Genomic DNA, 25,401 nt, shown 5'->3' on the forward strand with positions numbered 1-25,401 from the left:
ACTGTTATCACCAAGCCTCACATAAGATTTTCTTCACTGTAATTAGTGAATGTGGAAATCACTGGTTTACTGCACCCAAAGGTCATGAGCTCATATTAAGTGTTTAACTTTATCATTTCATATGCATTTCAGGCAGGGTAATCATTTCAGGCAGGTTCCAATGTCCTTCAAAGTTACATTTGCCTGAAGAAACTACCTATGACATATAGAGACAGGTGTAAAGTATATTTTCTATTCAAAATAAGTTCTGAAACTATTTTTTACAGTTTCACAGAGAGTAGCTACCCCTCAAGTGAAAGTTTAATGAAACTAAAGCGTTATACATAGCCTGCTTTACTAAGCCGAAACTTATACTTTCTCGCAGTGTGGTCAAAGAGTATGATCATCCTTGCAGTTTATAATCTATATAGTTTATATTTCATACCATTGCCAACTGAACATAAAGCGGAATCTTTTTGAAATGATATGCCTACACGCCCGGAGCGTTTACAAATGAACACCGGTTTCCGGTCAGTTGAAATTTTGAAATTTATGTTTTGACAGCAAGACGGGATATCGGTTTTACAGGTAAGACGGTGAACATTTACAGTATTTTTATTATTGATTTAACGGTATAAGTTTCGTAACATAGCTAGCTAACATTATTGCAGTGTTAGCTACATGATCTATGTGCAGTGGTAGCTAGCTGGCTAACCTTAGCTACATTATGCAGGATGAAGAGTGTTCGCTAGCTAGTTAGTAAGACAGATCTGTAATAGCTAAAATCTGTAATACCATTTAAAGCATGCAAAACCTAAACCGTGCAGTACTTACAGTAACTAGCTATGTAGCTAACCTACCCAAGTTAGCAGATGTTAGCTAGCTATGTTGAAAACATTGTTGTCATGTTTTACAGCTATCTATCGCTAGCTACACTCCCCACTCAGTTTTTGGGGTCACTGAAACCAAAATCTGATCAGCTGTGTACTAATCTATCCAGGTCTGTTATCTAGGTGGGTGCTGATAACGATCCTGCCTCAGTGAAGTGTGTTTCCTCTCAGACAGAGATGTCCATGCTGTTTCCCTCGCTGTTTCCCCGGTTGACAGAGTCTCTGTGGTTCAACCTGGACCGGCCGTGTGTGGATGAGACAGAGCTACACCAACAGGAGCAACAGCACCAGACCTGGGTACACACACACACACACACACACACACACACACACACACACACACACACACACACACACACACACACCGAGAGAGAAAAGACAGAGCAACACTGGCAGGAGTCAAAGATCCAACCTGGGTTCTGACAAACACTGACCTCTCTCTCTCTCCCCCTTAGTTACAAAGCATCGCAGAGAAGGACAATAACCTGATGCCTATTGGGAAGCCAATCTTCGAGGTATCTGAGCTTTAAATAACATTTATTTTAGTCAGTCACTTGTATTTTCATCCAAAAGTTGACCCAAAATGTATATGAGATGTGTATGGATTTTAACCAAGTGTCATGAGATATTACAAAGGGTGACTATGTTCACATTTTTATTTAACCTTTATTGAAGCAGGGAAAAACCATTGAGACTAGGGTCACTTTCACAAGGGAGCCCTGTATATACAATTACATCAGACAAAATCTAATACAGTATAAGAAAGAAAAACAATTACATTCCTCAATAACAAGGTCCCCAAACAATATTGTAAATTGCCAGAGGCACCAGTACATCCAATTGTAATGTATTTTGTAGTTGCTTCCATGTGGGGGGTGGAAAGGCATTACAATGCAATAAAATAGAGAAGTTAATGTTTGCATTTTGTGGTTATTCCTAACAGCTCCCAGATTAGGTAGAGTCATTAGGGCCAGAGGGAGGAAAAGCACACGCTTTAATTATACCATCCAAAGACAGAGGAGAGGCTACAGTAGGAGAGAACAACACATACAAAACAAAACAGTAGTGTATGTGTTGCTCGCTAGCTCAAATTCAAACCAAGTTAAAGATGGTGATCCTAAACCCCCTACCCTGTGTGAACTTGGGCATGTTGATATGGTGGTGTGGTACACAGAAAGGGGAGATTAGCAACTAGGTTTTAATATCTCATGACATTTTATTCCTCAAATTATACACATAGTTTACAATTTTGTGTCAACGTTTGGATGAAAATAAGACATAGGTGTCCTTTAATTTATACCAATGCCAGAGTGCCTTGATGACAGCTTTGCACAAAGGGTTTGAAGAATCTGAAATATAAAATATATTTTGATTGAACACATTTTTGGTTACTACATGATTCCATATGTAAAATGTCGTAGATGTGATGTCTTTACTATTATTCTGCAATGTAGAAAATAGTAAAAATAAAGAAAAACCCTTGATTGAGTAGGTGTCCAATCTTTTGACTGGTACTGTATTTCTGTTGAGGGGTGTTTTTTTTGTCATTTTCCATACTCACTCTGCGGTGTGTGTGGCTTTTGTTTGTGTTCTCTGTGGGTGTGTAGCAGACATTTGACGAGGAGGAAGAGGAGGAGGATGAGGATGAGGAAGATAGTGAAGAAGACTCTGAGGATGAAGAGGACATGCAGGACATAGATGAGATGAACGACTACAACGAGTCACCGGATGACGGCGAGGTCAACGAGGTCTAAAACACACACACAACCAGGGGTTAGGGGTCACGTCTGTGGAACAGTATCTAAGGGAAATACTAGAACCTCTTATACATTTCAGTCATCTCTCTGTCATGTTACTCAAACTGCAGGTGGACATGGAGGGAGCAGACCAAGACCAAGACCAGTGGATGATCTAGACCAGAGTAATCCTCGCTACTCTCTGATTTCCCCTTAGTAGCTCTCCAGCAGGATAGGTGCTCATCTACTCTTCCTGACAGTGTGTCTTGGCTGGTGAACTTTCCCTGCGGTTCACACCCACCATGGGAAACGACAGGGTGGTTTACTGCATGGAGAAAGTGCGTGTTCTCTCATTCAGTGTTCTACAGTTGCAATGTGTGAAGACTGAACTGTAAAAGTTTCTTCAGATAAGTGGTTTTGCAACATTAGGAAAAAGAAAGCAGCCTTCACCTCAACCCCCCTCTGCTAGTTTGTCCTTCACATCAGGTCGAGACAGTCAGACCCCTTGTTTAGACTACACACACACATTTAACTCAAGGATGTCTGAGTTCGAACTCACTCCCCTCTCTGGTACTCGTTATTCTGTTGGAGTGTGTACTTTGACATCTCCCCCAGTCATATGTCACATCTGAATGGGTTCTCTTAAACCAGCTGAATGTGCATAAACCACAGCCTGTACACTGCACTTGGGTAATCTGGTGTGTGTGTGGCTGTGTGTGTGTGTGGCCGTGTGTGTGGCCGTGTGTGGCTGTGTGTGTGTTTGTGGCCAACAGAAACCTGGAGAGTAAGAACACGTGCTATAGAATGTCAGTATTCAACAAGTTGTAAAAATGAACTTAAGATGCTCAGTTGTATGAAAAGTAAATCACTTTTTAATTTGTCAAGTTTCTTATGTAAATAAAGAAAAACTGTGTACAGAGAATGTATGTAATGGATGTATTAATGCGACAGACAGACCTGTAAAACACACGAGAGACTATCAGAACGATATTCAACCAGCAGGGAGCACTGAGCAAAAGGCAGCAGGAGACTAGTAGGCTCAGAGAACAAAAGTAAGTTGCCCCCAACCTCAGTCTTGTATGTCTAAGTAATAGATGAGTGTGTCCATCACTATTCCCCTGCCCTACTTGATCCCCTGGTAAACAAGTTCAGCCATCCCATCCCTGATGCCCTTGCTGTACTCTAGAGTGGCCCTGTGGATCTTCCACTCGTAGAGGCCACTCTTGCGGACGTGTCGGAGGAAGTTAGGAGCACCCGGAAATAGGACGTTGTCAGCAAGCACTACAGAGCCTTTTCCCAGCAGACCAGAGCCCTCCAGAGCCTGCAGACCACAATACAGGTGGAGGGTTACGAGGGGAGTTATAGAGACGAGGGTTAGGAGGTGAGTTATAAATCAAATCAAATTGTATTAGTCACATGCGCTGAATACAACAGGTGTAGCCCTTAGAGTGAAATGCTTACTTACGAGCCCCTAACCAACAATGCAGTTTAAAAAATACAGATGAGAATAAGAAATAAAAGTAACAAGTAATTAAAGAGCAGCAGTAAAATAACAATAATGAGACTATATACATGGGAGTACTGGTACAGAGTCAATGTGAGGGGACACTGGTTAGTTGAGGTATATGTACATGTAGGTAGAGTTATTAACGTGACTGCATAGATGATAACAGCAGATAGTAGCAGCGGTGTAAAAGAGGGAGGGGGGGGGTATGGAAATTGTCTAGGTCGCCATTTTATTAGGTGTTCAGGAATCCTATGGCTTGGGGGTAGAAGCTGTTTAGAAGCCTCTTGGACCTAGACACGGCGCTCTGGTACCACTTGCCGTGCGGTAGCAGGGAGAACAGTCTATGACAAGGGTGGCTGGAGTCTTTGACAATTTTTAGGGCCTTCCTCTGACACCGCCTGGTTTAGAGGTCCTGGATGGCAGGAAGCTTGGCCCCAGTGATGTACTGGGCCGTTCGCACTACCCTCTGTAGTGCCTTGCGGTTGGAGGCCAAACGGTTGCCATACCAGGCAGTAATGCAATCAAATCAAATCAAATTGTATTTGTCACATACACATGGTTAGCAGATGTTAATGCGAGTGTAGCGAAATGCTTGCGCTTCTAGTTCCGACAATGCAGTAATAACCAAAAAGTAATCTAACCTAACAATTCCACAACTACTACCTTATACACACAAGTCTAAAGGGATAAAGAATATGTACATAAAGATATATGAATGAGTGATGGTACAGAACGGCATAGGCAAGATGCAGTAGATGGTATAGTGTACAGTCTATACATATGAGATGAGTAATGTAGGGTATGTAAACATTATATTAAGTGGCATTGTTTAAAGTGGCTAGTGATACATTTTTACATAATTTCCATCAATTCCCATTATCAAAGTGGCTGGAGTTGAGTCAGTATGTTGGCAGCGGCCACTAAATGTTAGTGGTGGCTGTTTAACAGTCTGATGGCCTTGAGATAGAAGCTGTTTTTCAGTCTCTCGGTCCCTGCTTTGATGCACCTGTACTGACCTCGCCTTCTGGATGATAGCGGGGTGAACAGGCAGTGGCTCGGGTGGTTGTTGTCCTTGATGATCTTTATGGCCTTCCTGTGACATCGGGTGGTGTAGGTGTCTTGGAGGGCAGGTAGTTTGCCCCCGGTGATGCGTTGTGCAGACCTCACTACCCTCTGGAGAGCCGTACGGTTGTGGGCGGAGCAGTTGCCATACTAGGCGGTGATACAGCCCGACAGGATGCTCTCGATTGTGCATCTGTAGAAGTTTGTGAGTGCTTTTGGTGACAAGCCTAATTTCTTCAGCCTCCTGAGGTTGAAGAGGCGCTGCTGCGCCTTCTTCACAACGCTGTCTGTGTGGGTGGACCAATTCAGTTTGTCCGTGATGTGTACACCGAGGAACTTAGAACTTTCCACCTTCTCCACTACTGTCCCGTCGATGTGGATAGGGGGGTGCTCCCTCTGCTATTTCCTGAAGTCCACAATCATCTCCTTTGTTTTGTAGACGTTGTGTGAGGTTATTTTCCTGACACCACACTCCGAGGGCCCTCACCTCCTCCCTGTAGGCCGTCTCGTCATTGTTGGTAATCAAGCCTACCACTGTAGTGTCGTCCCCAAACTTGATGATTGAGTTGGAGGCGTGCATGGCCACGCAGTCGTGGGTGAACAGGGAGTACAGGAGAGGGCTCAGAACGCACCCTTGTGGGGCCCCAGTGTTGAGGAATACCGATGTGAGGATCAGCGGGGTGGAGATGTTACCTACCCTCACCACCTGGGGGCGGCCCGTCAGGAAGTCCAGGACCCAGTTGCACAGGGCGGGGTCGAGACCCAGGGTCTCGAGCTTGATGACGAGTTTGGAGGGTACTATGGTGTTAAATGCTGAGCTGTAGTCGATGAACAGCATTCTCACATAGGTATTCCTCTTGTCCAGATGGGTTAGGGTAGTGTGCAGTGTGGTTGCGATAGTGTCGTCTGTGGACCTATTGGGTTGATAAGCAAATTGGAGTGGGTCTAGGGTGTCAGGTAGGGTGGAGGTGATATGGTCCTTGACTAGTCTCTCAAAGCACTTCATGATGACGGAAGTGAGTGCTACGGGGCGGTAGTCGTTTAGCTGAGTTACCTTAGCTTTATTGGGAACAGGAACAATGGTGGCCCTCTTGAAGCATGTGGGAACAGCAGACTGGGATAAGGATTGATTGAATATGTCCTTAAACACACCAGCCAGCTGGTCTGCGCATGCTCTGAGGACGCGGCTGGGAAGGCAGTCTGGGCCTGCAGCCTTGCGAGGGTTAACACGTTTAAATGTTTTACTCACCTCGGCTGCAGTGAAGGAGAGCACGCAGGTTTTGGTAGCGGGAGGTGTCAGTGGCACTGTATTGTCCTCAAAGCGAGCAAAAAAGTTATTTAGTCTGTCTGGGAGCAAGACATCCTGGTCCGCGACGGGGCTGGTTTTCTTTTTGTAATCCGTGATTGACTGTAGACCCTGCCACATACCTCTTGTGTCTGAGCTGTTGAATTGCGACTCTACTTTGTCTCTATACTGGGACTTAGCTTGTTTGATTGCCTTGCGGAGGGAATAGCTACACTGTTTTGTATTCGGTCATGTTTCCGGTCACCTTGCCCTGGTTAAAAGCAGTGGTTCGCGCTTTCAGTTTCACGCGAATGCTGCCATCAATCCACGGTTTCTGGTTTGGGAATGTTTTAATCGTTGCTGTGGGTACGACATCGTCAATGCACTTTCTAATGAACTCGCTCACCGAATCAGCCCATTCGTCAATGTTGTTGTTGGACGCAATGCGGAACATATCCCAATCCACGTGATCGAAGCAGTCTTGAAGCGTGGAATCAGATTGGTCGGACCAGCGTTGAACAGACCTGAGCGCGGGAGCTTGCTGTTTTAGTTTCTGTTTGTAGGCTGGAAGCAACAAAATGGAGTCGTGGTCAGCTTTTCCAAAAATATTATATGCGTTGCGGAAGTTAGTATAACAATGATCCAAGGTTTTACCAGCCCTGGTAGCACAATCGATATGCTGATAGAATTTAGGGAGTTTTGTTTTCAGATTAACCAGTCAGGATGTTCTAGATGGTACAGCTGTAAAAACATTTGAGGATCTGAGGACCCACGCCAAATCTTTTCAGTCTCCTGAGGGGGAACAGGCTTTGTCGTGCCCTCTTCACGACTGTCTTGGTGTGCTTGGACCATGTTAGTTTGTTGGTGATGTGGACACCAAGGTACTTGAAGCTCTCAACCTGCTCCACTGCAGCCCCGTCGATGTGAATGGGGGCGTGCTCGGTCTTCTTTTTCCTGTAGTCCACAATCATCTCCTTTGTCTTGATCACGTTGAGGGAGAAGTTGTTGTCCTGGCACCACACGGCCAGGTCTCTGACCTCCTCCCTACAGGCTATCTCATCGTTGTCAGTGATCAGGCCTACCACTGTTGTGTCATTGGCAAACTTATTGATGGTGTTGGAGTTGTGCCAGGCCTTGCAGTCATGAGTGAACAGGGAGTACAGGAGACGACTGAGCACACACATGTTGGTATTACAGACTCGGACAGGGAGTGGTTGAAAATGTCAATGAAGAAACTTGCCAGTTTGTCAGCGTATGCTCTTAGTACACGTCCTGGCCTTGTGAATGTTGACCTTTTTAAGAGTCTTACTCATATCGGCTGCGGAGAGCGTGATCACAGTCTTCCAGAACAGCTGGTGCTCTCATGCATGTTTCATAGTTATTTGCCTCAAAGCGAGCATAGTAGTAGTTTAGCTTGTCCGGTAGGCTCGTATCACTGAGCAGCTCTCGGCTGTGCTTCCCTTTGTCGTCTGTAATGATTTGCAAGCCCTGCCACATTCGACGAGCGTCAGAGCCGGTGTAGTACGATTCGATCTTAGTCCTGTATTGACTCTTTGCCTGTTTGATGGCTTGTCGGAGGGCATAGCGGGATTTCTTATCAGCTTCAGGGTTAGAGTCAAGCTCCTTCAAAGCGGCAGCTCTACCCTTTAGCTCAGTGCGGATGTTGCCTGTAATCCATGGCTTCTGGTTGGGGTATTTACATACGTACGGTCACTGTAGGGACAATGTCATTGATGCACTTATTGATGAAGCCAATGACTGATGTGGTATACTCCTCAATGCCATCGGAGGAATCCCGGAACATAGTCCAGTCTGTGCTAGCAAACAGTCCTGTAGCTTATCATCTGCTTCATCTGACCACTTTTTTATTGATCTAGTCACTGGTGCTTCCTGCTTTAATTTTTGTTTATAAGCAGGAATCAGGAGGATAGAATTATGGTCAGATTTGCCAAATGGAGGGCGAGGGAAAGCTTTGTATGCATCTCTGTGTGGAGTAAAGGTGGTCCAGAGTTTCTTTCCTATGGTTGCACATTTAACATGCGGATAGAAATTTGGTAAAACAAATTTAAGTTTCCCTGCATTCAAGTCCCCGGGGATACTAGGAGTGCCGCCTCTGGGTGAGCGTTTTCTTGTTTGCTTATGGCGGAATACAGCTCATTCAATGCTGTCTTAGTGCCAGCCTCTGACTGTTGTGCCATGTAGACAGCTTTGAAAAATACAGATAAACTCTCTAGGTAGGTAGTGTGGTCTATAGTTTATCATGAGATACTCTACCTCAGGCGAGCAATAGCTTGAGACTTCCTTAGATATCGTGCACCAGCTGTTATTTACAAAAATACATAGCTCGCCGCCCATTGTCTTACCAGACGCCGCTGTTCTATCCTACCGGTGCAGCGTATAGCCAGCCAGCTGTATGTTGATAGTGTCGTCGTCTCCGTGAAGCATCAGATATTACAGTTTTGAATGTCTCATGGGTAGTTTAATGTTCCGCGTAGGTCATCTATTTTATTGTCCAAAGATTGCACGTTTGCTAGCAGAATGGAAGGAAGTGGGGGTTTATTTGATCGCCTACGAATTCTCAGAAGGCAGTCCGCCCTCCGGACCCTTTTCTCTGCCGCCTGTTCCTGAAAAAGTATATCGTTCGCGTCGGCCTCGTCAGACTCGTTAAAGGAAAAAAAGGATTTTGCCAGTCCGTGGTGAGTAATCGCAGTTATTTTTGGTCATAAGAGACGGTTGCGGCAACATTATGTACAAAATAAGTTAAACAACACAAATAAACAAACAAAAACACAATCGGTTGGAGGCATGTAAAACGTCTGCCTTCTTCGATGCCAACTATAGAGGTGAGGGTTAGGAGGGAAGTTATAGAGGTTAGGGTTAGGTGGGGGGTGAGGTGGGAAGTTATAGAGGGGAGGGTTGGAGGGAAGTTAGAGATGAGGGTTAGTAGGGAAGTTATAGAGGTGAGGGTTAGTAGGGAAGTTATAGAGGTGAGGGTTAGTAGGGAAGTTATAGAGGTGAGGGTTAGTAGGGAAGTTACAGAGGTGAGGGTTTGGAGGGGAGTTATAGAGGGGAGGGTTAGGTGGGAGGTGAGGGTTAGGTGGGAAGTTATAGAGATGAGGGTTAGGAGGGAAGTTATAGAGGGGAGGGTTAGGTGGGAGGTGAGGGTTAGGTGGGAAGTTATAGAGATGAGGGTTAGGAGGGGAGTTATAGAGGGGAGGGTTAGTTGGGAAGTTATAGAAGGTTAGGAGGGGAGTTACAGAGGGGAGGTGAGGTGGGAGGTGAGGGTTAGGTGGGAAGTTAGAGGTGAGGGTTGGGAAGGGAGTTATAGAGGGGAGATAAAGAAGACCAGGTCAACATTTAGATGGATTACCAGGGCGCTGACCAACTGTCAAGTGTCTTCACTGACATTTTCAACCTCTCCCTGACCGAGTCTGTAATACCTACATGTTTCAAGCAGACCACCATAGTCCCTGTGCCCAAGAACACCAAAGTAACCTGTCTAAATGACTACCGCCCTGTAGTACTCACGTCTGTAGCCACGAAGTGTTTTGAAATGCTGGTCATGAGTCACATCATCCCAGAAACCCTAGAACCACCACAATTCACATACCGCCCCAACAGATCCACAGATGACGCAATCTCCATTGCCCTCCGCACTGCCCTCTACCACCCGGATAAGAGGAACAGCTATGTGAGAATGCTGTTCATTGACTTCAGCTCAGCGTTCAATACCATAGTGCCCTCAAAGCTCATCACTAAGCTCAGGACCCTGGGACTAAACACCTCCCTCTGCAACTGGATTTTGGACTTCCTGATGGGCCGCACCCAGGTGGTAAGGGTAGGTAACAACACATCCGCAACGCTGATCCTCAACATGGGGGCCCCTCAGGGGTGCGTGCTCAGTCTGTACTCATGTACTCCCTGTTTACCCACGACTGCATGGCCACACACTACTCCAACACCATCATTAAGTTTGTTGATTAAAACGGTGGTAGGCCTGATGACCGACAACGATGAGACATTCTACAGGGAGGAAGTCAGTGATCTGGCAGTGTGGTTCCAGGACAACAACCTTTCCCACAATGTCAGCAAGACAAAGGAACTGATCATGGACTACAGGAAAAGGGGGAGCGAGCCCCCATTCACTTCGACAGGGCTGTAGTGGAGCGGGTCGAGAGCTTCAGGTTCCTCTGTGTCATTAACAGCTACTTCCAAGCCATTAGACTGCTAAACAGTTAATGCAATGACTACCCAGACTATATGCATTGACCCCCTTTTTTACGTTGCTGCTACTCGCTGTTTATTATCTATGCATACTCACTTTAACTCTACCTACATGTACATATTACCTCAACTAACCTGTACCCCCGCACAATGACTCGGTACTGGTACCCCTGTCCGTACCCTCTATTGTAATTGTATTGTTACTTATTGTGTTACTTTTGAGCAAATATTTTTTACTTTAAATTTTTTATTCTGCTTTGTTGGTTAAGGGCTTGTAACTAAGCATTTCACAGTAACGTCTACACATGTTGTATTCGGGGGATGGGACATATTCAATTTGAAGTGTTATATCAGGGGTGTCAAACTCATTCTATGAAGGGCCAAGTGTCTGCTGATTTTTGTTTTTTCCTTACTAATTAGTGATCTTAATTCATGAATCAAGTAGAAGGGAGGAGCTAAAACCCGCAGACACTTGGCCCTCCGTGAAATGAGTTCGACACATGTTACATCATTCCTGTATCCACATCACAGTGAGCTGTTACTGAAGCAACGGCTCCTCCTGGTGTCCACACAAAACACCATACAAAACAATCATATACTTCATGACCAAAAGTATGTGGACACCTGCTCGTCAAATTTGTCATTCCAAAATCATGGGCATTCATGTGGAGTTGGTCCCCCCTTTGCTGCAATAACAGTCTCCACTTTTCTGGAAAAGCTTTCCACTAAATGTTGGAACATTGACGAGGCTGTAGTGGAGCAGGTTGAGAGCTTCAAGTTCCTTGGTGTCCACATCACCAACAAACTAGAATGGTCCAACACACCAAGACAGTTGTGAAGAGGGCACAAAGACAGTCGTGAAGAGGGCATGACAAAGCCTATTCCCCCTCAGGAAACTAAAAAGAGTTGGCATGGGTCCTGAGATCCTCAAAAGGTTCTACAGCTGCAACATCGGGAGCATCCTGACTGGTTGCATCACTGCCTGGTATGGCAATTGCTCGGCCTCTGACCGCAAGGCACTACAGAGGGTAGTGCGTACAGCCCAGTACATCACTGGGGCTAAGTTGCCTGCCATCCAGGACCTCTAAACCAGGGGAAGGTCTTAAACATTTTCAAAGACTCTTGCCACCCTAGTCATAAACTGTTCTCTCTGCTACCGCATGGCAAGCGGTACCGGAGTGCCAAGTCTAGGACAAAAAGGCTTCTCAACAGTTTTTACCCCAAGCCATAAGACTCCTGAACAGGTAATCAAATGGCTACCCGGACTATTTGCACTGTGCCCCCCCCCCCCCCCCAAAACCCTCTTTTACACTGCTTCTACTCTCTGTTTATCATATATGCACAGTCACTTTAACTATACATTCATGTACATATGTACATACTACCTCAATTGGCCCGACCAACCGGTGCTCCCGCACATTGTCTAACCGGGCTATCTGCATTGTGTCCCGCCACCCTCTTTTACGCTACTGCTACTCTCTGTTCATCATATATGCAGTGACTTTAACCATATCTACATGTACATACTACCTCAATCAGCCTGACTAACCGGTGTCTGTATGTAGCCTCGCTACTGTTTTTCACTGTCTTTTTACTGTTGTTTTAATTTCTTTACTTACCTATTGTTCACCTAATACCTTTTTTTGCACTATTGGTTAGAGCCTGTAAGTAAGCATTTCACTAAGGTCTACACACCTGTTGTATTCGGCGCACATGACAAATAAACTGATTTGATTTGAGGGGCCTTGCCGGAACCATGAAAAACAGCCCCAGACCATTATTCCTCCTCCACCAAACTTTACAGTTGGCACTATATATTGGGGCAGGTAGCGTTCTCATTGCATCCGCCAAACCCAGATTCGTCCGTCGGACTGCCAGATGGTGAAGAGTGATTCATCACTCCAGAGAACGTGTTTCCATGGCTCTGGAGTCCAATGGCGGCGAGCTTTACACCACTCCAGCCGACGCTTGGTGTAACAGTATAACTTTAGTACGTCCCCTCGCCCCGACACGGGCGCGAACCAGGGACCCTCTGCGCACATCAACAACTGACACCCACGAAGCGTCGTTACCCATCGCTCCACAAAAGCCGCGGCCCTTGCAGAGCAAGGGGAAACCCTACTTAAAGTCTCAGAGCAAGTGACGTAACAGATTGAAACGCTATTAGCGCGTACCCGCTAACTAGCTAGCCATTTCACATCCGTTACACTGGCATTGCGCATGGGGATCTTAGGCTTGTGTGCAGCTGCTCAGCCATGGAAACCCATGTCATGAAGCTCCCAACAAACAGTTGTTGTGCTGACGTTGCTTCCAGAGGCAGTTTGGAACTCGGTAGTGAGTGTTTTTACACGCTGCCACTTCGTGGCTGAGCCGTTGTTGCTCCTATAAGTTTCCACTTCACAATAACAGAACTTCCAGTTGACCGGGGCAGCTCTAACAGGGCAGAAATTTGACAAACTAACTTGTTGGAAAGGTGCACCCTATGACAGTGTCACTTTGAAAGTCACTGAGCTCTTCAGTTAAGCCATTCTACTGCCAATGTTTGTCTATGGAGAATGCATAGCTGTATGCTCGGTTTTATACACCTGTCAGCAACGGGTGTGGCTGAAATAGCCGAATCCACTAAATTGAAGGGGTGTCCACATACGTTTGTATATATAGTGTACAACACGTGTCACTCATTCCACAGATGGCAGAGTGGCTCCGGGGTTTTTGCTCCACCCTTGTACTTGATTGGTGAATTAAGGTCACTAACCCCCCTCACCTGAATGTCTAGGTCTTAATTGAAAGGAAACAACTAAACCTGCAGACACTTGGCCCTCCATGGAATGAGTTTGACACCCCTGATTTACATAGACAGGAACATCAACATAAAAACAGACTTGAGGTCATGGGGGTTATGGGTGAATTAGCTACCTGCAAGTCAGGACGGTAACATTTTTTCCAGTGGTCCATGAACACAAAGTCCAACAGCTCCAGACCGTAGTCAGCCCGCAACCTTGGGATTACCTCATCTGACGGACTCACTATCAGCTCCACCTGGGGGGGGGGGGGGCAGATTTGATCTCACTGGGTCTGTTTGTCTTTGTGTTATACTCTCTCACCGTGTGTGTGTGCGCTCTGCTCTCACCGTGTCATCGTCGAAGCCCGCCAGCCGTATGATCTTCTCTGCTATCGCAGCATTTCTCACGTCCATTTCCACACTGTAGAGCCTGGCACCCAGGGGCAGTGCCCGGGCGATACGCACTGTGCTGTACCCACAGTGAGAACCTAGCTCCAGCACGGTCAGAGGGCAGTGCTCGGAAAGCATCCGGTCCATTATCTTACCTGCACACAGACAGACACATTGGTGTGGTCAGTCAGGTAGGCAGATGAGAGAGAGAGAACAGAATATGAGAATTGAGGGGAGGGTTGTGGTCAGTCAGGTAGGCAGATGAGAGAGAGAGAACAGAATATGAGAATTGAGGGGAGGGTTGTGATCAGTCAGGTAGGCAGATGAGAGAGAGAACAATATGAGAATTGAGGGGAGGGTTGTGGTCAGTCAGGTAGGCAGATGAGAGAGAACAGAATATGAGAATTGAGGGGAGGGTTGTGGTCAGTCAGGTAGGCAGATGAGAGAGAACAGAATATGAGAATTGAGGGGAGGGTTGTGGTCAGTCAGGTAGGCAGATGAGAGAGAACAGAATATGAGAATTGAGGGGAGGGTTGTGGTCAGTCAGGTAGGCAGATGAGAGAACAATATGAGAATTGGGAGGGTTGTGGTCAGTCAGGTGGGGTCACCTTTTTTGGGGCCGATGTTGCTGATGAACTCCACCTTGTTGCACCAGAGGTCAAAGGTTTCCAGGATACTTTCTGGGTCGCCGGGGATGGCGTGGGTCAGAACGTACTGGAAGGCCCTCTCCTCCCTGCTCAGCCCCGTCTTACAGTCATACCACATCCTGACCAACACCGCCCGGTAGAACAGCACAAAGTAGTATCGGTAACGAATGATGAAAGTCAACACCAGGGGAAGGAAGGCCAACGCTATAGCACCAGACACCATGGTACTGCTGCAAGGAATAACACACAGACACAATGAGAGTGGTACACAGACATATAGCTGGGTACACACACAGACACAATGAGAGTGGTACACACACAGACAGCTAGGTACACACACAGACACAATGAGAGTGGTACACACAGACAGCTAGGTACACACACAGACACAATGAGAGTGGTACACACACAGACACAATGAGAGTGGTACACACACAGACAGCTAGGTACACACACATACACAATGAGAGTGGTAAACACAGACACAATGAGAGTGGTACACACACAGACACAATGAGAGTGGTACACAGATATACAGCTAGGTACACACACAAACACCTGAACACACATCAGGAGATGGGTGACTGCCAGAGCAAAAAAAAATACATATAAATAATTATTCCTGAATTCATGTAAAATCCTCCTATTTCAGGTCTCTACACACACAACCACTACAGTCCATCTATTTTGGATATAAACCACACACACAGATGCTCCTCTGGCCAACTGCAAACTGCAGTTACTAAAGCTTTACACGGAGTGACAGGAGATTTCCCGCACCTCACTGACAACCGACGCTACATTGTACTTCAACTCACCCTCCCATAACACAAGCCTCTTGTAAAAAATAATACTCCCATATTACCGCTGTACAGTAAAAACAAGACTCACCTGCCTGTAGATGTTTGGCAGAGACAGGAGAAATGCTGAATGGTTATCGTGTGTGGTTGTAGTCATAGCTCCGCAGGTGAGGGCAGGGGGGTTCAGGTAAGGGAGCTGGGTAACTGAATTATTCACTGACCACCTGGGGCATGTCTGTTTTATTCACAGTACCCCCAGCCCCATTGTTTCTCACAATGAGTTTATTATTGACTCATTCTGAGGTCATAGTAAACATACAGCAATACATCAAATGATGGTGTTATGGTGGATCTACTGACTCAACACACAAGAGATGAAGGGGGGGTGGAGAATGGGAGAGAGACAGACAAACAGAGACAGGCAGGCAGAGACAGACAGGCAGACATGGGTGGATCTGGTGTACAGTCACAGGTGTGGAGTGAGTCTAGAGTCAGGTTTCTCCCTTGCCACAAACAGAAGGATCCAGAAAACACACAGAAAAGTGACAGCAGTATTTATGGTTCAATATAACATTTATTAGACACTGTTACACAGCAGTCTCTGATGTTACTATCAGACAATACTCTGCTTTGAATGGAACTAATGATGCTCTGTGCCTCACTGGTAATTGTGTCATCTGACTCGGCTTACACAAATCATAAATCATGTCCTCACATTTGATTTAAAAAAACATGGATTTTTTATATTCAGAATGTAATACAACACTGTACATAATTTACATTTTTCTAAATGTCTCACATGTGACAGGTGTCCAGAACATGGATCCAAACACACAGACACTGGACCTCTGGTGGTCTCTCTACTGCCTAGCCCCTTCCCCACAGGTCTTCATAGATCTGAATGGACTGGATAGATAGTTGACAGCAATGTGATGAAGGCATCACTTCTCCAGAGCTAGGTGACATGAATATGAAAGGGATATGGAAGAGATATGAAAGGGATATGGAAGAGATATGAAAGGGATATGGAAGAGATATGAAAGGGATATGGAAGAGATATGAAAGGGATATGAAAGGGATATGGAAGGGATATGAAAGGGATATGAAAGGGATATGAAAGGGATATGAAAGGGATATGAAAGAGATATTGTCTAGGCCTAGAGGCTGAAATGTAACAGGGCTGTGGTGTCCTCTCATACAATTCGCCAAATTGGAAAGTCTCTCTATGTTTGTATGATGACATTATCAGCAGGGTTGTTTGAGCAGTCTCCTGACGAACTTCTTGAGTTCTTTGTCGCTCCTCCTCCACCTCACCAGCCTAGTGAGGACCAGCCTGCCCTCCTGTGTGTCAGCAAGGCCCAGGTACCACACCCCAGCCAGGGACTCCTTCCCCTCCCCCACATCTGCCTCCTCCAGGGCAGGACAGGTGCAGGTACCCCCCTCCTGCAACCAAAGGGCACTGTAGGCCATGGCCCCCCCGACGCCCTCGGCCTTCTCTGCGCCTCCACCCTCCCACCTCAGGATGCGACTCCGGGCCAGAGGGACTAACCTGCGGTCACCCTGCACTACAGAAACACTTCCAATACGCAGTTTAAAGGCTGAGAGAGGAAACACAGAAATACAGATCTGTAAACACTTTTTAAAACATGTAAACACGTTATTGACCTCTATAAACCTTTGTGTAAAGTGTAACCAATGCCATACACATATCACTCACCATATGGACTCTTGCAGAAGGTGTTCTGGTTGTCTATCTCTCCCTCAGCAGCCAGACTGCATGCACCACAGATCGCTGTTCCTGAGGACACCAAGAGACATGCCACCGAGAAGGGTGAGCGTGTGTGTGAAAGAGAGTGGAATTTTTTTGCAGAGGATCACCTCCCAATGATGATAGGCACAAACCCTTTGATGCCTCCTCGTGTCCCTCTTCCTTCCATGCACGCTCTGTGACTAGGGTCGTGGTGGGAATGCAGAGATGGGTCTCGCGCGGGAACCGGGTGCAGTTGAACATGTTGGGCCACGGGAACCCGAACGCGCTCATCACCGGAAGACAACCGTCCCTCACAGCCTCGCACAGCCCACGGCAGGGGCGCACGGCCCCCTCCGGTAAGCACACCGGGGCGAAGAGCGAGCACAAGAACTTCCTGGTATCCCGGTGGCAGAGTTTGGAGACCAACGGTAGCCACGCGGCCGACTGTTGCTGGGCTTCTTTCAACGAGTCGTGCCCCAGCAGGTTGGGAAGCCGCATCTCCCGGTAACCGACGCCGTGGCACAGAGAAAGTGTGCTGGGGATGGGCTTACACACCGAGCGAACCGTGGAGGTACTAAGACTGTCGGACGCAAACTGAACGGAGCTGTCTTTGGTCAAAACCGAGGCGAGACAAATAGACACCAACACGCAAAGCGATATTATCAGCTGAGCCATACTGACAACAGGCGTAGGATAAAAACAAAGCAGTGGTTGTTTAGCTGTCCTGGAAGAGAAGTACACAGCCTAGTAGCTAGTAGTCTGATGTGTAATGAGGGCGCCTGGCGTCACCCAGTCATGCAAACTCGTCAAACGGGTTCTTTCATCAAATGCAATGGTTATTGAGGGCTGTAAAGTGGCTCTGTAGACCCGGGGGGGGGGGGGGGGCGTCTGAAAGATGACTTTTACCTTTTATCTTGCGATAGCAGTCTCCTCAGAACCTGCACACAACGAGCATGTGTTAGGAATGTATTTTTGCCATCTCTTCGCTCTGTATTTCCCTTTCACCCCGTCTGTTGTATGCAGGTTCCATATCTCAAATAAAACAATAACAAGTCACCCTTCGCGAGTCTTAAAACGTTAAATACCCCATGTCATGTGATTGGGGAGTCTGTGTTCCCGTGCTGGCTTCACAGTGGCCGGATGTCATTATGTTTGTTGCCCAGTCCTTGGCTGCTCAAAAACTGATGTCATGTGATAGGCTTCGTTTGTAGTAGTCGCTGACAGAAGCGGTAAGAGAGAAAGTGGACCGAGACTGTTACTCTTATTATATAGTTTCCCGTGTGGAGTAGTTGGAAATTGCGTTCGCGTACCTGGCAGACCGCAGAACGTCCATTGGACGCCATGGGTTGCTGTTATAGCAGCGAAAACGAGAACACCGAGCAGGTAACTAACTATAGGCTAGTTGGTTATCTAGGTTGCAAAAATACTCTTTGACAATCAAAGAGGGGTCATTCTTTGGGGTCATCAGGACATTGCGAGACAGTTTGTTGTATCGAATTCCACTAGCCAAAAGTGAAAAGAGGGTGCATCATTGCACGTTAAAAGGAAACAATTTCTAAGTTAGCCAACTACGACCCAACAGATAGCTTAGCTAGTCAGACCTTTAAGATAACTGTTAACGTTAGCTGTGCACGAAAGATTGGGCCAAGGGAATGTAGTAACCTGATTAGCAAGTTGGCCAACACACCTAACAACATTAGCTAGTTAAGTGAAGTTTCAAAATAGTGACAACCTTTGCTGACAAATATAGGCAGTATCTAGTTTGCTAACTAACTTAACCAGTTAATCTGTACGTCAGTAGCTAGCTACTTGCAGGGCAGAAAAAAAACGTAGTTTAAATTCTCACCTGTCATGATGATGATGATGATCATCATCAATCAGGTCCGGTAAAACGTGACCACTTCTGTTAATTGGGCCTCAACGGTTCACATTCGGTAACGCCGTTGAACTTGCCAGCAAGTTAACTTCTCCCAGATGCATGTCATATGATCTCAGATTTACAGTTGTGACATAGGCCAAAATGGAATTTGGTGAAGGGGAAACATTTTTTATTTTAATTTTCACTTTTGGAAAATGTGAGGTGGGGGATAACGTATTACCATTTATCAGATGACTGTTGTACACATATAGCCTGCCACTGCTTCGCTAACCCTGTTATAACACAGGATAAGACTGAAATATACACACCAGTATCATATCAGGCTTAGGTAACTCTTTTGTTTGGGTTCATTCTTGTCTGCCTGTCACAGCAGCAGATCCCTATTGACTTAGTGATCAGGGATGAGTAGTCATAGTATAGGGTTTTGTACGGTGCCTTTTTGTTTTATACTTTAGGTCAGAGGTCATATCACGCTCATTTTAACAATAAGCAAGGTCAATCTGGGTACCTTAACAGCCAGTGATGGAGGATGTTGTGATAGTTTGTGAGTGTGACGCGTATGTTGTGCCTCAGGACCCTGACGTGTATAAGCCGCTGATCCCCCACCCGAACCCCGACAGCAAGCCCCTCAACAGTACAGAATGGAGCTCCGCCAGTGTACCCTCAGCACGCACAGACGAACAGGCCCTACTCACATCCATCCTCACCAAGACAGCCCTGTAAGACACACAAACGTTCTTTCTCCTCCCTCATCGTGGATTTATTCATTTGGGATTTAATTCTGCTGACTACCTGCGTCTCTGTTTCTTAGGAACATTATTGATGTCTCGGCTGCAGACTCTCAAGGCATGGAGCAGCATGAGTACATGGACAAAGCTCGGCAATACAGGTTGGTGTGTGGAGGTAGTTGCTTAATGTGTCTGTGTTTTGGAGTGGGTTTTGACCGGCCATGTGTTTCAGTACTAACCTGTCTTTATTGTGTGTTTCAGTACTAACCTGTCTTTATTGTGTGTTTCAGTACTAACCTGTCTTTATTGTGTGTTTCAGTACAAAACTGGCATTGTTGAGTAACAGTCTGTCTCAGAAGAAGCCCCTCCCTCTCCCTTCACTCACCAGCCAGCCGCACCAAGTGCTCGCTAGTGATCTGGTGCCATACTCCGATGTACAACAGGTGAACACACGCACACATGCTCGCACACCAGGGGTGTAACGGTTCACCAAACACACGTTTTGGTACGTATTGCGGTTTTGAAGTCACTGTTCGGTTTCGGTAAAGCAGGAAAATGAAATGCCAACAGTTACTCTAGTTAATTTTTGTTTCTATAAGAACATTTTGGTATTCCTGATTCCATGTGATCATGAGTTGTTTAATGCCTGATGAGCATAATCAGGAATAACAACACTTTGTATTTTCTGAAATGAAAACACCTGATTAGACAACAACACTAAAATAAAGTACAATATGTGTGTGAAATCAATATATAAACATGGCTTAGACATTGTATAGACCTTTGCTATAATGTTTTCTTACGAAGAGAAAAATATGCACACGTGTGCGACTCCCATAAACGGGACGTGTCTGTTGCACGGTACTTAATTTCTCGCTCCGGGGTAAGGTGATGGGCTGTCACTGTTAAGTAGCTCTCTGTAGCCCTGGAGGTCCATCCGTAGTAAGGACAACACAGGGTGCCTCTGATGAGCCATCAAAACGGCAAAGCATCAATACAGGACAGATTGAATTCTACTACACCGGCTCTGACACTCGTTGGATGTGGCAGGGCTTGCAAACTATCACAGAATACAAAGGGAAACCCAGCGACGAGCTGCCCAGTGATGCGACCCTACCAGACGAGCTGCATACCTTCTATGCTCTCTTCGAGGCAAGCAACACTGATCCATGCATGCGAGCACCAGCTGTTCCATGCATGCGAGCACCAGCTGTTCCAGACGACTGTGGGATCTTGCTCTCTGTAGCTGACGTGAGCAAGACCTTTAAACAGGTTAACATTTACAAGGCCGCGGGGCCAGACGGATTACCAGAACGCGTGCACTGACCAGCTGGCAAGTGATTTCACTGACATTTTCAACCTCTCCCTGACCCAGTCTGTAATACCTACATGTTTCAAGCAGACACCATAGTCCCTGTGCCCAAGAACACCAAGGTAACCTGTCTAAATGACTACCGCCCCGTAGTACTCACGTCTGTAGCCACGAAGTGTTTTGAAATGCTGGTCATGAGTCACATCATCCCAGAAACCCTAGACCCACCACAATTCACATACCGCCCCAACAGATCCACAGATAACCCTATCTCTATTGCACTCCACACTGCCCTCTACCACCTGGATAAGAGGAACACCTATGTGAGAATGCTGTTCATTGACCTCAGCTTTCAACACCATTGTGTCCTCCAAGCTCATCACTAAGCTCAGGACCCTGGGACTAAACACCTACCTTTCTGACGGGCTGCCCCCCGGGTGATGAGGATAGGCTGACCCTCACCACTGGGGCTCCTCAGGGTTGTGTGCGTAGAACCCTCCTGTACTGGCTGTTCACCCATGACTGCGTGGAAGTGCATGACTCCAACACTATCATTACGTTTGCTAATGACAGCCTATAGGGAGGAGGTCAGAGACATGGCAGTGTTGTGCCAGGACGATAACCTCTCCCTCAGCGTCAGAAACTCTAAGGAGCTGATTGTGGACTACAGGAAACGGAGGGCTGAGTACGCTCCCATTCACATTGACGGGCTGTAGTGGAGCAGGTCGAGTGCTTCAAGTTCTTCAGTATCCACGTCACTAAGGCATTAACATGGTCCACACACACACCAACAGTTGTGAAGAAGGCACAACAATGCCTATTCCCTCTTAGGAGACTGAAAAGATTTGACCTGGGCCCTCAGATCCTCAAAGTTCTACAGCTGCACCATTGAGAGAATCTTGACTGGCTGCATTACCGCATCCGACCAGAAGGCGCTACAAATGGTAGTGCGTACGGCCCAGTACATCATTGGGGCCAAGTTCCCTACCATCCAGGACCTCTATACTAGGCGGTCAGAGGAAGGCCTGAAAAATTGTCAAAGATCCCAGCCGTCCAAGTCATAGACTTCACTCTGTTACCGCACAGCAAGCGGTACCGGAGCACCAGGTCTGGGACCAAAAGGCTCCTGAACAGCTTCTACCCCCAAGCCATAAGACTATTTAACAGTTACTGAAATGGCTGCCCGGAGTATTTGCATTGACCCTTTCTTGTACTGGCTGACCGACTCTATGCAGACTCATTGGGCTCTACTGACACTGAATCTCCAACACACACACACACACACACTACGTACACTCTCATGCACAAAACACACATGCATGCATATTGACACCACTCACATTCTTCACATATGCTGCTGCTACTCATATCTATCCCGATTGCCTAGTCACTTTAACCCCTAACTGTACAAATAACCTCAACTACCTCATACCCCTGCACATCGACTCGGGATTGGTACTCCTTGTATATAGCCTTGTTATTGGTGTTACTATTTTCTATTTTTATTAGCAAATTTGACTACATTTTAACTGCATTGTTAAGATAGGGCTCGTAAGTAAGCATTTCACGGTAAAGTCTACACATTTTGTATTCGGCGCATGTGACATAACATTTGATTTGCCAATTCATTGACAACTTCGGCTTTCGCCTTGCTGATGTAGAGCGGTTACTACCTGTTTGCTGAAATGGGTGCATGAGGGCGAAGTTAGCTAACGTGGCTTGAGCACTTTCACCAGGTGCTGAAACCCCTTATTCCTCTCAACCACTGAGAATATATCCACGGCTATAAACATACCTATCGCTCTTGTAATTTCTTTGGCTCGGTCAGAATCCGCTGCGAAGGGCTGCTTGAATGCTGAGGGGAGATGATGAATTTATTTTTGTTTTTTTTGCGTCGCGGTCTTGCTCCAGTGGTAAGAATACTGGGGTGATGTCGGTGTAAACGTGTCAACATGTTCGAGGCGTTGGCAGCTGCAGAGGCTATTCTCGTTGAGCAGTGGAGACATCTCTGTGTCTATCACCGTTTGTAATCCACTGGGAAACCAAAATGTTCCCAAACTGAATATTTAAACGATGATGGAGAATCCTCCTGGTTTATCCACCCAACCACTCGCCATCGTACAGAACTAGTTCCTGGCTGTGCCTCACAAAATAACATTTTGAAATGAGCCAATCAAGATTTGAATTTTGATTTACAAGGTGCGCATAGGCTCTAGTTGTTGTAACAGAATAGCCTGAAGAGATTCATTAGGCATCCAACGCAGCGTTGGCCTAGTTTATATTCCAAGTGTTTTATTATTATGTTATGTTTTCATTCGGGTTCACAGTGCGGACCAAACTGAGGTCCCCTGAACGGTTCGGTATGAATACGTGTATTGTTACACCCCTAACACACACACACACACACAGTGTCATTCTCAGACATGCATCAGGTCATTTTTCTATAACAGTCCTATGATTTCCCTATCCATAAACCTGTATAGCAGCTCTGGAGCTAATAAAACAACCATCACATTATGTAGCTGATTGACGCATGTTAACCTGTTTTGTTCTGATTTGATTTACAGGTGTCCAAGATAGCTGCCTATGCTTACAGTGCAATCTCTCAGATCAAGGTGGACGCTAAAGAAGAACTAGTGGTTCAATTTGCCATCCCCTGATCTGCCCTCCATAATACCCCCTGTCGTGTCTCCCATGCTCGACCCTGCATCCATGTGTCTCAGTCCTTGTGCTACCCAGCTATGTGACTAGCAACCTGCTGCTACAGCTGAGGATTATGACAACCAGATCTCCCTTGCTGAGAGGGTTAACCGACCTCCCCGCTTGACCTACCCCCCCCCCCCTTGACCTTTCAAAGCCATCATTCATCCTTCCTTCACGAGGGATGTCAAGGAATTTTAAAACTCATCGCAGTATAACGATAATGGCTGTCTTTTTGTTTTTGTTATTTTAAAGTTTTGAAGAGTGACTGAGTCTAATGACTAAACGGTTAGCTAGCTGCGTGGCTAGACTGTTCTGACTCTGCGTTTTCAGGAGTAGCTAGCCTTTTCTGATATGCAGCTACGGTAATGTACTAACTATGCTGTTGTTCTGACACTGTGTGAACCTGTCACCCAGAACACACATCCCACCCCTCATGTCATCAATACAAATATCTAGAAAGAGCCATCGCTATAGTTTTCCATATATTTGTTGGAATCCTTAGATTGACCTGATGTAGTAAGACAGAACTGGGTTGGGTAGGTTTAAAAACAACAGGGACTTAGATTCTATAGTTGAACGAATGGTCAAATCCGACATGACCCGAATGAGTCTTACTTTGAGATCTGCTCGTGCTGGTAGAGTGCAGGGGCGAATGGGGGGACAGGTGTGGGAATCCACATAGGTTTCTCTGCCTCTGATTTCCAGCAGAAACATGATTCCTCTTAGCACTTCAATCATTTAGCTGGCAGTCCTTGGATTCATATCTTTTACATTTCACAGAAACAATAGATGGGGGTGGGGCTTAGTGAGGGTGGGGGTCTAGGTGGATGGGTAGTGTTCAGGGGCTTGTAATGTAAATTAATCAGTTAAGTGTTTATGCCTTCTATGTACAGATTTGTGACTCCGTCAGAAGCAAGAAATGGATTCTATGCACCTCCCCTTTTGTAGAGCGTCTGTTGGTCAGGATTGGCTAAAGCTCCAATGGGGCGGTTTTAGGAGCCAATCAAAACTAAGGATACAGAAACCCAGTTTTTATGACAAGAACCCCTATTAACATCCAAGTTTGTTTGATTTTTAAACAAAACAACAGATTGTAATGAGTTACTTAAATTAACCTAGAAAAGAACATCCATCATGGCAGTTTGGGATAAACAACCATAACCTTGGTATCCTCAATTAAAACGATCAGAGGTGTTAGTGATTTATTCAAGTGTGGGTGCTTCTGGGGTCATTAAATGGATGATCTGGAAGGCTGTGTCCACAAGACCTTTAATTTTGACTTTTTGCAGTGTGCTGAGAACGTTACGTTTGTTTTCGTTATTTCAATGTGTAATATTACTGGGATTACATTGTTAATTTCTTAGGCTAGTACCAAAACGTTTAAGATATTCTGTTACACCCCCCGAACCCCCCCCCCCCCCCATTGAATTATGTAATGCATTAAAGATGTTCAACAATGACTGATGTTCTGTAGGACTGTAGATAAATAGTTGTGTGGGGTAACATTGCAACAAACCTAGTGAACACAGAATCACATCTCATTTAGTGTGCGTAGCGTAACTAATGGATATCATTTAAAAACACTTTCTCAGAAGATATTATTTACCCTGATAGGGATTCTCCGGTATATCTCATACCTACTGATTCACATGTGGTAAAGTGTAAATGATCAGATCCCAGATTTCAACACAAAGTAAGACAACTATAAACGCAACATGTAAAGTGTT

The 25,401-nt window shown here is 46.0% G+C and overlaps 4 protein-coding genes across 9 annotated transcripts; 2 read left to right on the forward strand and 2 right to left on the reverse strand.

Moving 5' to 3' along the window:
- Positions 1 to 459: 459 nt before the first annotated feature.
- anapc15 (anaphase promoting complex subunit 15) lies at positions 460 to 3,527 on the forward strand. 5 transcript variants are annotated; one of them, XM_055895108.1, is made up of 5 exons: positions 460 to 567; positions 993 to 1,166; positions 1,325 to 1,384; positions 2,477 to 2,608; positions 2,737 to 3,527. In XM_055895108.1, the coding sequence occupies exons 2-5, from the start codon at positions 1,047 to 1,049 to the stop codon at positions 2,782 to 2,784; spliced, it is 360 nt and encodes a 119-aa protein (XP_055751083.1). In that variant the 5' UTR covers positions 460 to 567; positions 993 to 1,046; the 3' UTR covers positions 2,785 to 3,527. The 5 variants fall into 5 exon arrangements, with proteins under 5 accessions (XP_055751083.1, XP_055751082.1, XP_055751080.1 ...); XM_055895107.1 differs by having other exon boundaries at positions 2,480 to 2,617; XM_055895105.1 differs by having other exon boundaries at positions 1,041 to 1,166; positions 2,477 to 2,617.
- tomt (transmembrane O-methyltransferase) lies at positions 3,521 to 15,763 on the reverse strand. Its single transcript, XM_055895098.1, has 5 exons — positions 15,394 to 15,763; positions 14,464 to 14,732; positions 13,814 to 14,010; positions 13,600 to 13,722; positions 3,521 to 3,926 (listed from the first exon to the last, which is right to left on the reverse strand). The coding sequence occupies exons 2-5, from the start codon at positions 14,723 to 14,725 to the stop codon at positions 3,729 to 3,731; spliced, it is 780 nt and encodes a 259-aa protein (XP_055751073.1). The 5' UTR covers positions 14,726 to 14,732; positions 15,394 to 15,763; the 3' UTR covers positions 3,521 to 3,728.
- Positions 15,764 to 15,856: 93 nt separating this feature from the next.
- LOC129831712 (secreted frizzled-related protein 2-like) lies at positions 15,857 to 17,931 on the reverse strand. Its single transcript, XM_055895097.1, has 3 exons — positions 17,205 to 17,931; positions 17,020 to 17,100; positions 15,857 to 16,900 (listed from the first exon to the last, which is right to left on the reverse strand). Exons 1-3 carry the CDS (start codon positions 17,725 to 17,727, stop codon positions 16,548 to 16,550), a joined length of 957 nt encoding a protein of 318 aa, XP_055751072.1. The 5' UTR covers positions 17,728 to 17,931; the 3' UTR covers positions 15,857 to 16,547.
- A 22-nt stretch (positions 17,932 to 17,953) lies between these two features.
- LOC129831716 (ragulator complex protein LAMTOR1-like) lies at positions 17,954 to 25,134 on the forward strand. 2 transcript variants are annotated; one of them, XM_055895103.1, is made up of 5 exons: positions 17,954 to 18,435; positions 19,505 to 19,650; positions 19,743 to 19,820; positions 19,979 to 20,164; positions 23,539 to 23,624. In XM_055895103.1, the coding sequence occupies exons 1-4, from the start codon at positions 18,394 to 18,396 to the stop codon at positions 20,139 to 20,141; spliced, it is 429 nt and encodes a 142-aa protein (XP_055751078.1). In that variant the 5' UTR covers positions 17,954 to 18,393; the 3' UTR covers positions 20,142 to 20,164; positions 23,539 to 23,624. The 2 variants fall into 2 exon arrangements, with proteins under 2 accessions (XP_055751078.1, XP_055751077.1); XM_055895102.1 differs by having other exon boundaries at positions 17,957 to 18,435; positions 19,979 to 20,102; positions 23,539 to 25,134.
- Positions 25,135 to 25,401: the final 267 nt, after the last annotated feature.

This window comes from Salvelinus fontinalis, chromosome 33 (assembly GCF_029448725.1).
Source record: "Salvelinus fontinalis isolate EN_2023a chromosome 33, ASM2944872v1, whole genome shotgun sequence".
In the NCBI taxonomy this organism is placed as follows: Eukaryota; Metazoa; Chordata; class Actinopteri; order Salmoniformes; family Salmonidae; genus Salvelinus; species Salvelinus fontinalis.

Bases quoted from the DNA above. Each gene is read 5' to 3' on its own strand.
- anapc15 (XM_055895105.1), top strand. From the start codon at position 1,047: ATGTCCATGCTGTTTCCCTCGCTGTTTCCCCGGTTGACAGAGTCTCTG. The intron at 1,385-2,476 runs GTATCTGAGCTT...GTGGGTGTGTAG, and splicing joins TTGGGAAGCCAATCTTCGAG to CAGACATTTGACGAGGAGGA. The intron at 2,618-2,736 runs GTCTAAAACACA...CTCAAACTGCAG, and splicing joins ATGACGGCGAGGTCAACGAG to GTGGACATGGAGGGAGCAGA.
- tomt (XM_055895098.1), bottom strand. From the start codon at position 14,725: ATGGTGTCTGGTGCTATAGCGTTGGCCTTCCTTCCCCTGGTGTTGACT. The intron at 13,723-13,813 runs GTGAGAGCAGAG...CCCCCCCCCCAG, and splicing joins CGGGCTTCGACGATGACACG to GTGGAGCTGATAGTGAGTCC. The intron at 3,927-13,599 runs GTAGCTAATTCA...TGTGGTCTGCAG, and splicing joins GTTACCGTCCTGACTTGCAG to GCTCTGGAGGGCTCTGGTCT.
- LOC129831712 (XM_055895097.1), bottom strand. From the start codon at position 17,727: ATGGCTCAGCTGATAATATCGCTTTGCGTGTTGGTGTCTATTTGTCTC. The intron at 17,101-17,204 runs GTTTGTGCCTAT...TGGTGTCCTCAG, and splicing joins ACACGAGGAGGCATCAAAGG to GAACAGCGATCTGTGGTGCA. The intron at 16,901-17,019 runs GTGAGTGATATG...TTCCTCTCTCAG, and splicing joins CTTCTGCAAGAGTCCATATG to CCTTTAAACTGCGTATTGGA.
- LOC129831716 (XM_055895102.1), top strand. From the start codon at position 18,394: ATGGGTTGCTGTTATAGCAGCGAAAACGAGAACACCGAGCAG. The intron at 19,651-19,742 runs GTAAGACACACA...TCTGTTTCTTAG, and splicing joins ATCCTCACCAAGACAGCCCT to GAACATTATTGATGTCTCGG. The intron at 20,103-23,538 runs GTGAACACACGC...TTTGATTTACAG, and splicing joins CATACTCCGATGTACAACAG to GTGTCCAAGATAGCTGCCTA.